The sequence below is a fragment of the Culex pipiens genome, chromosome 3 (genome assembly GCF_016801865.2).
Source record: "Culex pipiens pallens isolate TS chromosome 3, TS_CPP_V2, whole genome shotgun sequence".
NCBI classification, from domain to species: Eukaryota; Metazoa; Arthropoda; class Insecta; order Diptera; family Culicidae; genus Culex; species Culex pipiens.
Window position 1 is genome coordinate 5,645,608 of NC_068939.1, and position 12,150 is coordinate 5,657,757.

The window sequence follows — 12,150 nt, forward strand, 5'->3', positions numbered from 1 at the left end:
GTACACATATAAAGCGAAAAAAACTGATTCTAAAACACCCTCCATCATCACAAAATTCCGAAAATACGTAGTTTTACAAGCAAAAAACAAAAGGGCTAATCAACAACATCAATCAAAACAAACCAATTTGAGTTTCCGCCCTTGTGTTTTCATCCAATCACGAGGGGCGAATGTAGTGTTTTCTGCAAGTTCCGACGTATATTTAGAAACACTAAATTTTCGTTATAATTTATTGAATTTTAACCTGACAATCCTCAAAATGGATCAAAATGTATGTTTTTGATGTCTCTGACCACAATTCCACAACAAACACAGATTTGTATGTTCCTAAATACATAACTTTTTAATTTCAATTATTGTAGTATCGGATCTGGTCTGGATTCACAATCTAGATATGAAGGTCCATAATTTACCGGTTCTTGGGACATCCGGGGATTCTGGGTCGAGCAGTTGCAAGACAAAAAGTTAGTGTAGGGAGGTTTAGGAGGAATGCCGTACAAAATCATCGCCTCCGTAACCATTGAAGCTAAGCAAAGATTGAGAAGGCAGGATGGTGTCGCGGGGTGGCCTAGTCGTCAGGTGCCATGTCTCCCACTTCCGGCGGGGACACCCCAAGGAACGTCACTTCAATATAGACCACATCGTCAAACCAACTTGCTACTTACGGTGTATCCTAGCTCAACGAGTCTTGGCCTGAACCGGACTCCTTATGAAGGCTTTCTAGACCAATTTTTTATCACTGCGGTTGCAAATATCACTGTATGATCACTGACTGTAACGTTTCACAATGGTAAAATAGTTGTTTCACCACTTTTTTCTTTAAAAACCCGAAAAGTGAACAAAAACCAAAAGGGCGAATCTGTTGTTTACTTTTGCTTTGTGGCGTAACCTGACGGGCTAAACCGTTGTTTTGGTTGAGTGGGTGGCGAATACGGTGGGGCGAAAATGGAGGCACGCTCTTCAAAAAGGCGTAATTTGTTTTTCTCAATTTTTAAAAGCAAAAACACTTTAATTAATTTCAAATTGCTCTCTATGATGAAATTATTGCTATTTTCTATTACGTTTTGATAAAAATGATGGTTTTCATGCTTTTTTGTGGAAATAGGAATTGATCGGAATTGCAAAATTTTGAATGTTGATTTTCTCGAAACGGCAGGATCGTAGGTTTCGCCCTTTTGAAATGTTGTTACTGATTTTTAGATTTTCTACATATATGTAACCGCTTACAAAAGAAGAATTAAAAAAATATGTTTATTTAATGTTTAAAATTTTTAAATTTTAGAATTTGTGTTTACGTTAAACTCTTAGAATCAATAAATTAAAAAATGCATAAGTAAAAATCCAGATTTTCTCCAATTGCGATTGGCAGTTATTTGGTTTGTGTTTTCTTTGAATCAATCAAGGAATAGAATGCACTAAAAGCTAGTAAATGGACAAAAATGGTGGTTTAAATCTCAAACACAGCTAACGATGACTAATGTTGCTTCATTATAGTCAAATAGAAATACAAAACACCATCAACTTGTCTGGACATTTTTTTTCTCTGTTTCCATCGACAAGCTGTAAAAATAAACTTAACGACTATTAGCTTCCGATTAGATTTAGTCCGGTGGTGCAGGCACGGAATTTTCGTGTTTGTTTCAACCTTTCATTAATGCAACTGCTGAATCCTTTAAGATTATCGTGTAAAAAAAGGGGTTTTATTCAAAACAGACTCACCAAGGTTACAACGAAGCTATTAGCGGGCACACGCACGCCAAGGTTGCGATATTCAATGGAAATTTTGGGCTTTCTTTCCGAGAGTTCATTGAGAAGAAAAAAACCAACGTTTGCCTTTTCTCGGTTCTCTCTTTCGACGACAAACGCGCTACCCGTACGTTCACATTAAATCAATCTATTTGGGTACTTTTGCCTTCCAATTGTTAAATTAGTCTACGCGAAGGTCGCCGTCCTGGGTTCGGGGCTACGCGATGACCTAGACTTCCAAAGGGGGTGGGATGAAAGAGGGACCGCAATAAACGGTCCCTCCTCGTTGATGAATTATTAATTCGAATAAAACAATATCTACATAACGAACAACAACAAAAAATACCTCCACTTTCATTCAATCCTTTTGCTTGTGAGCCAGCGGCTCGCTAGGACCACCCGCCCACACGTGGCCAATCAAAATGTACAAATATTTTCATTCTTAATCCCGGCCCTGTCACGATTTGTTCGACACGAGCACGTGGCTCTTGATCGAGGGCGGCCCGAAGCGGTTGCCGGCCTCCGCTATGAACGCGTACTCCATCTGTTTGACGATCTGGTCAAAGAACAAATTGGACAGCTGCGAGTGAAGCACCGACTTGAACTCGAACGCGACCATGAAATCGATTACGCAGGACTGCGGGATGTCCTTGAGGCCCGGGCTGAACTGCCACGCCGTCAGCAGGTAGTTGAACAGCCGCCCGTCCACGCACTCGGCCTTGACCAGCGATGGTTTGACCAGCGTTACGTTCGAGGTGTAACTTTCGTTCAGCGGTGGAAATCCGATTATCAGGTCGGCCTTCAGCGAACCGGGCTTGCGGGCGTACACGTGCGATTTTTTACAAAACGGGACAAAGGTGTTGTACTTTTCGACGTCCGACACCACGCTAAACAGCTGTTCCGCCGAATATCTGTGAATATAGGGAAGCGGAAGTTCATGGTCAAGGTCGGTCACATTCAAGGCCAATAGCCAATCCCGAGCTTACCCTGCCAGCTTCTTTTGGGCAAACTCTCGTCTCGTATTTGTAATCGGCGTGAAATCGAAGAGGCCACGATAGGTTGAATAACTGAAACGGGCGTTTTTGAATAACTTTTTCTAAAGTATTGCAGGAAGTACTCACAGAAGTGGTTGCCTTTGAAATTGAACTAAGGATCGCGAAAGGACGATACTTTTAATACTGGATGCTACAGTTGTCGTCATATTCGCTAACTAATCACTTTTAAAATAACTGAAATGATTTAATTTTTTACAATTTAGTTAAAACTAAACTAGAGTTATTTCGTTCTTAATTTTGAGAAATTTCGCAATAATATTTTTGTGAGCGAATCACTTTGTCCGAGAACTGTCAAACGGGTTGTTTTCTTTTGTGTACATGCCCAGTGGTGTTGTGGTGTGGCGAATTGATGAGAAGGAAAATAACCTGCAAAAAGCTAGGGAAACGGCGCGTACATTTGGCAGATTTGCCGTTGATTAACAAAATTTAACGAATCGTTACTAAATGTGGCTAAATAAATTTACTGAAGTCTGCACTACTGAAATTTTCAGTAAATGAAAACTTGCTGAAATTTCAGCAACATTTGACAGCTCCATACAAATTTTAACAGAAGTTCAGCGAAAAACTAACTGAAAATTTCAGTAGTGCAGTTTTCAGTAAATATTAACTGAAAACGAACATCAGAATTTGCTGTGTATACTACAGAAGCTGGGGGCACCGATGGAAAACCCCACTGTCACCGTTCCTGTGCGACGTTTATATGGCTGCACTGGAACACGAGCTACAGACCGAACGCCTACTACCAGAACGTTGGTGGAGATATGTGGATGACATCTTTTGCGTCATCAAAAGGGGTTCACTAACATCGGTACTAGACACCATAAACAGCATTAAGTTCACTTACGAAGTTGAAGTTGAAGGAAAGTTACCTTTCTTAGACGATCCTTAGAGAACCAGGTTGCCCATCTTCGTTTACTTCATTCTACAGGATCTATAGGAAACCCACGAACACCACCCAAGTAACCATCCAGCACTTAAACATGGTCACTGTTTAGCACTGACAGCGCATTTACAGCTCCAAGTAAAAGCCTAAACTGCTTTGATAACAGCACTAACAGCTACTCCAGTGCTGAACAATGGCCGAGTTTGGACTTTACTCGGCTGGTTTAGTGCTGGCCCCTACTGTTGTTATCCAACCCTGCAGAAAACGTCAAAAAATTGAGAGAGGCAAAAATATATCTTTCTCCCTTTCCTCCAGCTCCCCATGCTATTTTTAATCTGTTTTGTTTACTCTGTACTCGATTACCGACACAGCTGACCGAGTTGGATTTTTTTTGTTGAAAATGAGTTGTTCGGGATTTGATACCATTTGTTGCATGCTGCCATCGCCGGGTGTAGATCTTGAGCCGGTATCCTCTCGACTAAATTAGAAGTGGATCACTGATGTGATTTTGGAGCATCTTATCGACTTAAATTTTAACACCATCATGGACGATAATCATGCTTTTTGTGATTGCAATTTTGATTGATTGATTGGAATGATTGAAGATTGGATAAATTAAACAACGAAGTTCATCAAACTATTTTTCATATTTTTATTTTACACAAATGAAAAACACGCAAGAAATAACAAACACTTGAAACAAGCCCACGGGGAAAATTACGGGAAGTTTCCGGAAATTATAGCCATCAACACACTTTAATACCAGACGTTCCTTGGAGTTGATTTTGTTTTCCAATGATGGCTTTCTTGGCACATCCTGGCCTGCATGTCAACTTCACCGGCTGGTTCTTTTGAAAAAGGATTTCGACCTCGATTTCGACGTTGACGTCTCCCGGAAAAATATGCTAATTTCTATCGCTGAATCTGCTGTAATATATCAAGTCAGGAAGTAAGATGAGTAACCAAGAAGAGGTTTCTGAAAATACATAGCATTTTAGTAAAATTATAAAATTTTATACATGAATTTAGTACTTACATTATTTTTTAAAGCCAGTAAACCCAAATAAATGAAGTGAGCAAATGATGACAATTCTGCATGAAGACATGCTATCTCACTCTCTCTTCCTACGTGGGCAACGCCTAGTTGCCAGTTTTGAGAAAACTGATGAACACAGTTGCCAGCACCGGCACTTAAGCAGCACTTAGTCAGCAATACTGAGTGCTACAATCTTAGTGCTGATCTGCATTAACACGTGCCGATGCATGACTAACATGCACTAGAGTACTGAAGTATTGCTGATTAAGTTTAGTTTTTGTCTCGCAACGTCAAATCATTCTTTCCAACATAGGGCCGGTATGCTCTTCGAAAGAAAGGGGGTCAACAAAAGAGAGGGAACGTTTTCTTGGAGCTTTTCTTCACCCTCTCTGGCTTGCTTTCACTACCGCTGCTGCCCATTTGAAATTTTTCTTGACCGGTTTCTTCCAAAGTGCATACCTTACAATAAGATGGAGGGATGGAAGGATTCAGGAGTCAATATGTCTGTTTAAGCCGTTACCTACACAGACAGCTAAAAATTTCTCTGTTATTTTTAAAAATTTATTCAAGGTTATTGAGCCAAGGAGGTATGGAATATATTAAAAACGACATTCTATCCCATTGATAAGTCGATCAAACCTTTGGCGCGCACACTATAGAATATTTGAAAATACATCCAAGTATTATTGCTTTCGTCATAATGTCTAGCGTCCAAGCGATAATCTCCAGCTGGCAAAAACTTTGGCATAATGTCCGGGGTTACCTGAAAATTGGTGATATTATAGCGGCCCTAAAACGAAAACTTAGACAGACTTTGTATTACAACTATAAACTTTAGGGTTTCTTACGTAGTACGGACAGCGGTCAATCCAACTGACCTGTGACGTCGCAAAATCAATGACAAAATCGGCGATTTTGTTAATACCTTTGCCCCTTTGCTCGCTAAAGTAATGACACAAATCTATGTCGAACTGCATGAGGAAAGGCTGGAAAGTCGTGTACTTATAGAACATCGTAAAAGCCAGATGCATAATTTTAGTCGGTTTAGTAAATGTAAAGTGCAAATTCAAGCTGGCCGGCTTGTTCCGGTGCAATTTGATGTTGCAAATATGCACTTCCGTGTTCTTGTACGGTTGCTCAACGCAAATAAACTTGGACACACGAATCAAGTACGGGCGGGTTAGGTTTAGGCCAAGGGTCGGTGAGATATCGGCCTGACCTTGTAGTAATAGTGGTATTAAGAACAATATAAATTTAGCCATTTTTTACGATTTTTCCTACTGAATGGCTGAAATTGAACTGCAGTGACGATTGGTATGAGTGCTAAAAATGTGCACTTGTAATTTAATCGGAGTCATGCACAGCGTTTAACTACAGCATGAAGCGTGAAGTCATGTCACGTACGGTAAAAAATCAAAATTCGCAACAATTCGCGTTTTTGGCAAAGCTGTTGCGTTTTGCAAGGTAAAAATAACAGCAATTAGAATTAGTGAATAGTATTTACATATATTTCAGTGTTTTCTTTATTTTACATCAGCATTGTGCAGGCACCTGTTCACATCGCTATCATATCAGTCAACTCTGAGCAACGGTTCCAAGTCCATCGATAGGACCGTTGACCGGTGGTGGCGGCTGTTGTTGCTGCTGAGGAACTCCGGGTATCTTATCGTGACAGTGAACTTTATAAATGTGCTTGTTGAGATTGTTGGACTGGTTGAACCGCTTCTGGCATATTGTGCACTGGTAGGGTTTGAGTCCCTGATGAATCCGTAGGTGTGTATTGAGGTTGTTTTTCTGGTTGAAAAGACGATCGCACACGAAACATTTGTACGGCTTTTCGCCTGTATGCGTACGGACGTGTGTTTTAAGGTTGTTGGATTGGATAAACTGCTTGTTGCAATACGGACAGCTGAATGGTTTTGGCGATGAATGGACCAGCGAGTGGCGAGCGAATTCTTCCTCGTTCTGGAAGGACCTCGAACAAAAGTGACATTTGAATGGATCCATGAAGATGTGAGTTTTCATGTGCGTTTTGAGATTGTTGGACTGGGTGAAGGTTTTTAAACATATTTGACAGCGATGTGGTTTGACCTGGTTGTGCTGCTTGTTCGTGTGTTCGGTTAGTTCTTCGTTGTTTATAAACACTTTGTTGCACACCGTACAAATGTTCGGCTTGAGGTCTGCGTAGCAAACGCGTACATGTTTGGTCAGTTCTGTTGGGTGATTGAACTGGGCCTGGCAGACCTTGCAGATTAGCGAATGGGTTCGCATGTGTGTAGTCAGATTGTTCTTCTGATTAAATCTTTTTTCGCAAATTGGACATGCGAATGGACGTTCGTTCGTATGGGTGCGGATGTGTGTCTTCAAATTATTTGATTGGCTAAATTGCTTCAAACATATTTCACATTTATACGGTTTAGATCCTGAGTGAATTTTCATATGCGTCGATAAATTGTTTGACTGTATAAAACCTTTGCCGCAAACAGAGCAATTGTAAGGTTTCTTGACTTCTCTGTGCTCACGCAAATGAATCGCTAACGAAGCCGCCGTTGGAAACTTCTTATGACACATAATGCAGTCAACTGGATTTCCATCGCCAGCCTCTTCCGGCTCTTGTTCCTTCACCTGTATCTGCTGCTGCTGCTGCTGGACACTTCCGGCCTGGTACAGAGCCCGGTTACGAAACTCGTTCTCGTGGATTTTCATGTGGGCCTGGAACTGGTCACCCGTGCTGAAGATCTTCTGACAAATTTGACACGCCTGACCAGTCGTAGTTCCGGAACCGGATGCCACCTGAAATCCTGGGTAAATCGGAGGCGACAGCAATTGGAAGGGTTGCGGCTCTGACTTGATGACGGCACCTGAGGCCACCAGCTGTTGTCCATTATAGCCGGAACTTGCGTGCCGGTAGTCTTGTTCGTGTGTGCTCAAGTGAGCCGTTAGGGTGGCCACACTAGCGAAGCACTTTAAACACAGTTGACACTGGTACTGAAGCGTCGTGGACGAGGTGGTGGATCCATCTTCAGCAGATGATGAGTCATTCGGTGGTCGACGGACAGCCGTGGATGGGACTACTGTTGTCGGGGTTGTAACCAAGGAAGGTGCTGGATATAGCGGGGGCGGTGGCACCATCATGGACATTACCACAGGATTTGGTCGATTTCGGGCGGCCTCCGGTGGCTCGCTGTATTTACCACCAAGCATCGTGAGTTGTGTCAGAGGATCTGCAAAATTCATACAAATAGTTGACCAAGAGCAATTTGTAGAGTATGATTACATACCACAACAGCAAAAAAAAGTTTTGATTTGATTGATGCTAGACCTCGGGAACTTAGTTACTTAAAATTACTAAATCTATTTATTTGAAGAAATTTATAATTTTTTACACTTTTGTTTTTATGCTGTTATTGCTCTTGCACTGGAAAAATACTTCTGCCACATTACTTTGACACTTCGTTTTTGTTTAATTTTCATCGACATATCCTTTTTGTGCAGTTGATTTAGGTTTGTCGGAGTTAGAAGGTCGGTCGAAAATGACGCCTCCCACTGAGAATTTTGGCTCGAGCCTCGAGTCCATCTTGCTCGAGATCGAGCCTGAATCGAGTCGAGGCTCGAGCCAAAATTCTCAGTGGGCTGTATAAAAGTCCACTCAATCCATGGTTCAATATACGCGTAGGTTTGTATAAATCTTGGCTTTTATGTATATAAAATACATCGACGCGTTTGCAAATGTATACATCGCTATTATACCGAAGAGAACCGAGAATAAACAACATGAGAATGAAAAGGAAATCTACTTATTTTTCAGACTATTGAACTAATAAGTTTAGCAAAACAAATATAGTGGTACTAAATATAAAATGTGACGTAGTAAAGTAGAGTGTACTCCAAAATGCTATCTGATAAAAATGATGATTACGGCGTATACCGATGCACCAAGAATAATTACTGAACATGTTTTTTTTAATTGCAACGTTTTTCGGAAGCTTGTCAAAAAATCAGCAATGATTTTGGACCAATCCAATAATGGTTGCTGTTCCCTAGTGGCAGTAGTGTCGGAGTTTGTTTTGTTTTGGAAGCCCGTTTTACGGTTTGACGTCTGTTTTTGAGGTATCATCCTTCGTGTTTTGTTTTGTTTTGCTGCTTAGTCATTCTCGAGAGCCGTGTCAGCAAAAAGTGCAGCAGTTTGTTACGAAAATCGTGATCTCCAGCGTCGTGGCCTCAATTCAGCAATCTTAGCGAATCAGAAATAAAGGTTGAGTGATTGAGTAACGCAAAATGACCACCCTGAATGAATCGCTGGTGATTGCACTAGAACGGTCCAACGGACGGGATAGTTTCTTGACCGGAGCGGAAACTCTTCTGCGACTTCTGGACAACATAATTCGAGACCCTCAAAATGGGAAGTTTCGGACGGTGCGCCTGGAGAATAAAACCATTAAGGAAAAATTGCTTGCTTGCAGTGGAATGAAACAGCTTATGTTGGAGATTGGCTACGTTGAAGCGAACGGGACGCTGTCGCTGCCTTCTAATGTGGTTATTGCCAAGCTGCGAAAATATCGGGACTTTATAGCCGAACGAATGGAGTTATGTAAAAATCCCGGGGCTGCGAAACCGTCCACTTCGAAGGACGTCCAGCAGCCGCTGCTGGAGGCCAAGGAGCGGGTTATTAGCGTGCCGAGGCCCACGATCCGGGCCGGGAGTGCTTTCCAGAAACGTATTGCCTTCCCGAAGATCGTGTGTGCGAGGAATGCTTTGTTGCAACAGTTGGAACTGCTTTCGGACCAAGTCATGCAGTACGAGGATGAGGAATTGCTGGAGAGCGGAAGAAATTTGGTTCCACTGGAAACTTTGAAGACACGAGCCAAGGAGAAGCTTCGGCAGGTGCAGAAGCTGGTCAAGGCTGGCACGTTCGACGGAGAGGAGCCGTGGTTGGAGGACTTGATCCTTGAAGAACTGGTTGGCTGGTTCAAGGCAGACTTCTTTCGTTGGGTTAACGCATTGCCTTGTACGGTTTGTGGCAACGAAAAGACCCAACAGGTGGATAGTCGAGTCGAGGACGGCGTTCGAGTTGAGGTCTACAAGTGCTGTAATGAACTGAGAAGATTCTATCGATACAACGACGTCGAGAAACTGTTGCACACTCGGTGCGGACGTTGCGGGGAATGGGCCAACTGCTTCACCTTTCTGTGCCGAGCGTTAGGCTACGAAGCTCGTTTTGTATTCTCTACTGGCGATCACGTGTGGACAGAGGTCTACTCGGCTCGCCAGGGACGTTGGATTCACGTTGACCCGTGTGAAAACGCTATCGATTCTCCGTTGATGTACGAGCACGGTTGGAAGAAAGAGATTTCCTATGTGTTCGCCTTCTCCAAGGAAGATGTTACAGATGTGACGTGGCGATACTCCAACGATCACCAGAAGGTGCTGAAAAGTCGTCGAACTTGTTCCGAAAGTGAACTGCTGGACACGATCCTTAAGCTGAGAGCGAAACGTCGCGGCAAGCTGTCCGAACCAAGAAAGGCCTATCTGCGCAAGCGGACGCTTTGGGAGTGTCTGGATTTGCTGGCGACACGAGCTCCTTCGCAAGCCGAACTAGAAGGACGCAGTTCTGGAAGTATGGACTGGCGGCTGCAGCGTGGCGAGCAGAAGCTCAACACATTTTACATCTTCATTCCGAACGAACAGGAAATTCGTGCAAAGCAATTCAACGTGCGCTACTCCTGCGCAAAGGACACTTATGAGCGATTTTTGAAAGAATCGACCGGAGTTCAGGTGCTGGAAAGTGCCAAGGATTGGCAGAGCCGCCAGTACACCAGCGAAAACGTTTTCAGAAAGGAGGAGCACGATTGGAAGATGGTTTACTTGGCACGGACCGAGGGCACCGAGCGAGGCAGCGTCTGCTGGAAGTTTGATTTTTCTATCCAAGGCATGCGAGTTCGAGATATCAAACTTAAGCTTGACTCGATGGTTTATGAGGGCGCAAAGGTGGAGCTGGTTTATTTTACCGATGAAGGTAAGGGATTAACGGTCTAATGAAACAACCAAACATAATGCTTTTAATTTTCCCAGGCAAGCCCACCACCAATCTACAAAGTTTGGTCGGGTCGGGCAAGTTCACGATTCAGGCGCGGCTTTCCGGAGGCAAGATGTGGCAGCATTCGCAAATTTTCCGCCAAGGAAAACACGCCGAGGACTACCCGTTTGAGCTGAACGTTCAGTTTATGTAACTGTTATCGAACTTATTGTAATAAGCAAGTGCGGCACCACCACCTGTGAATCTTTAATGAGAAAGCACTTTTTGAGCACATTTTACTATTACTTCCTAATACTTAGTAAAGCATTACATCGAAAAAAAATATGTCGCGTAAACGAAATTAACGTTTAATATAAAATAATTCCTATTTGAACCAATACTATGAGGTTATTACAAACAATAATCAATGAACAGTGATTTTCGAGTTTTAGATATTCTAGTCGAGATATGAAGAGTCGGGGATTTTATGACGATGCATTATTCAATAATAAATAGTTTCTATCAATGTAATCCACCTCTGTTAAAACTTAGTAAACTCGTGTGAAAGTCTGATCCGAATTTTCCTTTATTTAAACTTGTTATTGTTGAAATTTGATCAGTGAAATTCGTCATCCATGTAGTAACTACGTCACACTTAAATTGGCCTAATCAAAAATTCAAAATATTAAAAAAAAAATCTACAATTCTTGAGTTGTTTAAGTCCGACGGAATTTTACAGAATATTTTGAATTTCTCAATCAAAATTTTCATTTTTTTTTTAATTATTGACTTTTTGGTTTTGGAACTTTAGACATTTTTAATTGATAAATTTTTGCATTCTTAATATTTTTCAGTTTTTGAATTTCCAAATTTTTGTAGTTTTAAAAAATTTAACATTTAGGTTTTAAAATGCTCCTTTTTTAAATTCTTGAATTTATGAATTTTGACATTTTTAAGTTTATAAATTTAAGAAATATTATAATTTTTGATTTTCTTTAAATTCCTGTTTTTTTTATTTATTATTGCGGCTCTGCTGCGATCGTATTCCGCACTGCGGAAAACGCAGAGGTTCCTTAGCAAGCTTAATGGAGCATTTCCATTCGAGCAGTTTTAGCTTTTTTCTACAATGTATTTCTTAGATTACTTGCAACGCGTCTCTACTTTGTTCTAGCTGTTTCATTTTTCAAATGGAACTGAAACAATCCACCCGCAACCACCAAACCGAAGTGCGCATCTCTTCTGTTGCGCGAAAAAATCTGTTGCGCCGTACATAAATTGAGTGGTTTGTGGCGCAACAGGCTTTGACAGGTTGCGCTTGTATTTTGATTTTTGTCTGCCTTCACAATAAATCGCAGCAGAATCATAATTTATAATCCTGAGAGCCGCAATAATGAGTTTTTTTTATTTTGGAACT

General features: G+C 41.6%; 4 protein-coding genes across 4 annotated transcripts; 1 reads left to right on the forward strand and 3 right to left on the reverse strand.

Annotated features, from left to right (window-relative positions):
* Positions 1 to 1,695: 1,695 nt before the first annotated feature.
* LOC120421746 (coenzyme Q-binding protein COQ10, mitochondrial) lies at positions 1,696 to 3,101 on the reverse strand. The gene is made up of 3 exons (XM_039585019.2): positions 2,868 to 3,101; positions 2,733 to 2,813; positions 1,696 to 2,657 (listed from the first exon to the last, which is right to left on the reverse strand). The coding sequence occupies exons 1-3, from the start codon at positions 2,945 to 2,947 to the stop codon at positions 2,204 to 2,206; spliced, it is 615 nt and encodes a 204-aa protein (XP_039440953.1). The 5' UTR covers positions 2,948 to 3,101; the 3' UTR covers positions 1,696 to 2,203.
* A 1,217-nt stretch (positions 3,102 to 4,318) lies between these two features.
* On the reverse strand, positions 4,319 to 6,045 carry LOC120421756 (uncharacterized). The gene is made up of 2 exons (XM_052710180.1): positions 5,569 to 6,045; positions 4,319 to 5,510 (listed from the first exon to the last, which is right to left on the reverse strand). The coding sequence occupies exons 1-2, from the start codon at positions 5,980 to 5,982 to the stop codon at positions 5,334 to 5,336; spliced, it is 591 nt and encodes a 196-aa protein (XP_052566140.1). The 5' UTR covers positions 5,983 to 6,045; the 3' UTR covers positions 4,319 to 5,333.
* A 130-nt stretch (positions 6,046 to 6,175) lies between these two features.
* On the reverse strand, positions 6,176 to 8,174 carry LOC120421755 (zinc finger protein 883-like). Its single transcript, XM_039585028.2, has 2 exons — positions 8,002 to 8,174; positions 6,176 to 7,944 (listed from the first exon to the last, which is right to left on the reverse strand). The coding sequence occupies exon 2, from the start codon at positions 7,922 to 7,924 to the stop codon at positions 6,296 to 6,298; it is 1,629 nt and encodes a 542-aa protein (XP_039440962.1). The 5' UTR covers positions 7,925 to 7,944; positions 8,002 to 8,174; the 3' UTR covers positions 6,176 to 6,295.
* Positions 8,175 to 8,897: 723 nt separating this feature from the next.
* On the forward strand, positions 8,898 to 11,277 carry LOC120421749 (peptide-N(4)-(N-acetyl-beta-glucosaminyl)asparagine amidase). The gene is made up of 2 exons (XM_039585022.2): positions 8,898 to 10,736; positions 10,793 to 11,277. The coding sequence occupies exons 1-2, from the start codon at positions 8,999 to 9,001 to the stop codon at positions 10,948 to 10,950; spliced, it is 1,896 nt and encodes a 631-aa protein (XP_039440956.1). The 5' UTR covers positions 8,898 to 8,998; the 3' UTR covers positions 10,951 to 11,277.
* Positions 11,278 to 12,150: the final 873 nt, after the last annotated feature.

Bases quoted from the DNA above. Each gene is read 5' to 3' on its own strand.
- LOC120421756 (XM_052710180.1), bottom strand. From the start codon at position 5,982: ATGGCTAAATTTATATTGTTCTTAATACCACTATTACTACAAGGTCAG. The intron at 5,511-5,568 runs GTAAGAAACCCT...TTTTCGTTTTAG, and splicing joins TTGACCGCTGTCCGTACTAC to GGCCGCTATAATATCACCAA.
- LOC120421755 (XM_039585028.2), bottom strand. From the start codon at position 7,924: ATGCTTGGTGGTAAATACAGCGAGCCACCGGAGGCCGCCCGAAATCGA.
- LOC120421746 (XM_039585019.2), bottom strand. From the start codon at position 2,947: ATGACGACAACTGTAGCATCCAGTATTAAAAGTATCGTCCTTTCGCGA. The intron at 2,814-2,867 runs GTGAGTACTTCC...CGCCCGTTTCAG, and splicing joins TTTCAAAGGCAACCACTTCT to TTATTCAACCTATCGTGGCC. The intron at 2,658-2,732 runs GTAAGCTCGGGA...CTATATTCACAG, and splicing joins GCCCAAAAGAAGCTGGCAGG to ATATTCGGCGGAACAGCTGT.
- LOC120421749 (XM_039585022.2), top strand. From the start codon at position 8,999: ATGACCACCCTGAATGAATCGCTGGTGATTGCACTAGAACGGTCCAAC. The intron at 10,737-10,792 runs GTAAGGGATTAA...TAATTTTCCCAG, and splicing joins GGTTTATTTTACCGATGAAG to GCAAGCCCACCACCAATCTA.